General features: G+C 40.0%; 1 protein-coding gene and 1 long non-coding RNA gene across 2 annotated transcripts in view; one reads left to right on the forward strand and one right to left on the reverse strand.

Annotated features, from left to right (window-relative positions):
• The window catches only part of LOC109513372 (uncharacterized), a 5,486-nt gene extending 3,972 nt beyond the window's left edge, over positions 1 to 1,514 (forward strand). The window contains exon 2 of the long non-coding RNA XR_002167749.1: positions 603 to 1,514. This is a non-coding gene — a long non-coding RNA (uncharacterized LOC109513372). The remainder of the gene's footprint in view (positions 1 to 602) is intronic.
• Positions 1 to 2,802, reverse strand: part of dock1 (dedicator of cytokinesis 1) — a 65,781-nt gene that overhangs the window by 15,581 nt on the left and 47,398 nt on the right. Inside the window, 1 exon segment of the mRNA XM_019865783.1 lies at positions 104 to 198. Within this exon segment, the coding sequence (XP_019721342.1) occupies positions 104 to 198 (95 nt within the window).

Below are 2,802 nucleotides of genomic sequence, written 5' to 3' on the forward strand. Positions count from 1 at the left end.
GGGGGGTGAGAACAACGCGCAGCTATGCTAACCCACTTTTGACTCCTGTTCCTTAGCAACGTCAGCATTGGTACTCTCAAGGCCACAGCGGCGCGCCACTTACTTGTTTTGCATCATGTTCATTATGACCCAGTCCGAGGGGTACACGTTCTTCCCGATGAGGTCTTTAAACATGATGAAGGTTTCCATGAGGAAGTCCTGGAAAAGAAAGTCAGACAGAATTTAAGCATTCGCTTCAAGTGTGCGACGCTTGGTCAAGCGTTGACCTTGAGGAAATTGAGTTTACATTGCTTCGGCAAATGACCAAAGTTTGCTGAAATGCTCCACCAACACCAAACTCAAACTGTTTGCAAGTTGAGCGTCCTGTGTCTTTTCTGACATGGCTTCTTGAGATTTTTTATTTTTTGAGGGTCTACGCATGGAAGCTGCACCAAACAAATTGAATGTTTCAGGTGCAAACAGTTTTGGGGGCTGAATTTTCATCTGTTCCTCACAAACAAGCACGGAAGCTAACTGCGGACGTTAGCACGGAAGCTAACTGCGAACAGACGCTACGCAGCTGAAACCCACCACCAGAGACCAATCAGCCGAACGCCTGCGAGCGTGAGGGAGCCGGCAAACCCACTTGCCACGTCAGCAACACCCAGCAGCAAGACCACTGGACACGTCACCAACTAGCATACAACCGGCTAGCAACGAGACCCGACAAAATGCCACCCAAACAGAAGCAAGACACAAAGCAGGATGAGGACTTCCTGACCCTCACTCAAGTAAACGAATTACTCCAGCAACAAAAAGAGCTTTTTACTGCGCTCTTGCAACAACAACAGGAAAATTTCAAAGGATTTGTCAAGATGATAATCGACTCAACAAACTCACGACTTGACACTTTTACCAGGGAAGTCCAAGAAATAAAAACCAGCATCAACTTTACCCAAAAAGAGGTAGACGACATGAAAAAAAATCTAATCTGTCAAACTGGCCATTCCAAAGACATGCAAGCAGAAATCTACAAAATATGCGACGGCATGCTAGCATTAACAGACAAGATGGACTACTTGGAAGGACAGTCAAGAAGAAACAACTTGGTAATTGATGGAATTGAGGAAACACCGGGAGAAACGTGGACTGAAACAGAGGAAAAAGTTCAAAAAATCCTCAAGGAAAAGCTGCTGTTACAGGGACAAATTGAGGTGGAGAGAGCTCACCGCACAGGAAGACATGAACCTGGAAGACCTCGACCAAGGTCAGTTGTGGTGAAATTTCAAAAATACAAAGACAGAACAAGGATCCTACAAAAAGCAAAATACTTAAAAGGCTCCAACATCTACATCAACGAAGACTTTACAGATACCGTACGACAAAAAAGAAAAGAGCTCCTCCCAAAATTAAAAGCTGCACGTGACAGAGGGGAAACTGCCTACTTAAGACATGACAAACTTATCGTCCACCCTCGCACCAGTACTCCAACACAACAGGCTCGAGTTCAACACCATCAAGCGGCATACTGAGAACTGTTCACCACCCGACGACAAAAACTGACCCTACTGAAGCAGGAAATTCACATACCAAAAAACATGGACTTCGAACCCTTTGATGACCCTTCGAACCCTTTGATGACTTCCAACCCTACTGACCACAAGACATTTGACCCTGAGAACAACTTGGACCCGGACAACAACTTTTTCAAGACTGACCGACTGTTCTTCAAGAACAAACAAAGGGTAACAAACTCTGACTATTACCTAGATGAACAATTCAACACGAATATAAAATTGGAAAATGCACTTTCAGTAATACACTTAAACAGTAGAAGTCTCTATAAAAACTTCACAAAAATCAAAGAATACCTGACTAAATTCAATAAATTTAAAATAATTGCCATATCAGAAACCTGGCTTGACAAAGATAAAACAAGTGAAATGGAAATAGAAGGTTATGAAATGTTCGCAACTAATAGGGAAAACAAAAAAGGAGGGGGGGTTGCAATATATGTAGACAAAGCACTTAAATGCAGTAAAATCGAGAGATTGACAAACACAATAGAAAACCTAATGGAATGTTTAACCATTGAAATACATTATAAAAAGGCAACAAATATCATCATAAGTTGCATCTATAGGACACCAGGATCATGTATTGACACGTTCAATAAAAAACTAACAGATATGCTCAGCTACTACAACGATAAGAAAACACGAATAGGTGGTGACTTTAACATTGACTTATTAAACCCAAATGGACACAAAAAAACAACTGACTTCATAAATACTATGTACAGCAACAGCCTTTTCCCAGTAATCCTGAAACCTAGCAGAATAACAGTTGACACGGCCACATTAATAGATAACATATTTATAAATAAGACTGATCATAAAATGGAAAGTGGACTTCTCATTAATGATATAAGTGACCATCTACCTGTCTTTGCAGTTTTTCCAAATTATTTTGATAGAAAAGCTAAGTCAACAACTCACTTAACAGAAATAAGACTAAGAACCCAACGCTCCATCGATGCTTTTAAGCAAGACCTAGAAAAACAAAACTGGACCGAGGTCTACTCAAACGAAGACCCAAATACAGCGTTTGAAGTATTTCAGTCTACCATAATCTCCTTATATGATAAACATTTTCCATTAACTAAAGTCTCCAAAAAGTATAAAGACCCAAGTAAGCCATGGATAACGAAAGGCATAGAAAACGCATCTAAAAAGAAAAAAAATTTATATAAATTGTTTTTAAAATTGAGAACTAAAGAAGCAGAAACAAAATATAAGACCTATAAAAATAAACTAGTAAAGA

Source organism: Hippocampus comes, unplaced genomic scaffold (genome assembly GCF_001891065.2).
Source record: "Hippocampus comes isolate QL1 unplaced genomic scaffold, H_comes_QL1_v1.1 scaffold116, whole genome shotgun sequence".
Lineage (NCBI taxonomy): Eukaryota > Metazoa > Chordata > Actinopteri > Syngnathiformes > Syngnathidae > Hippocampus > Hippocampus comes.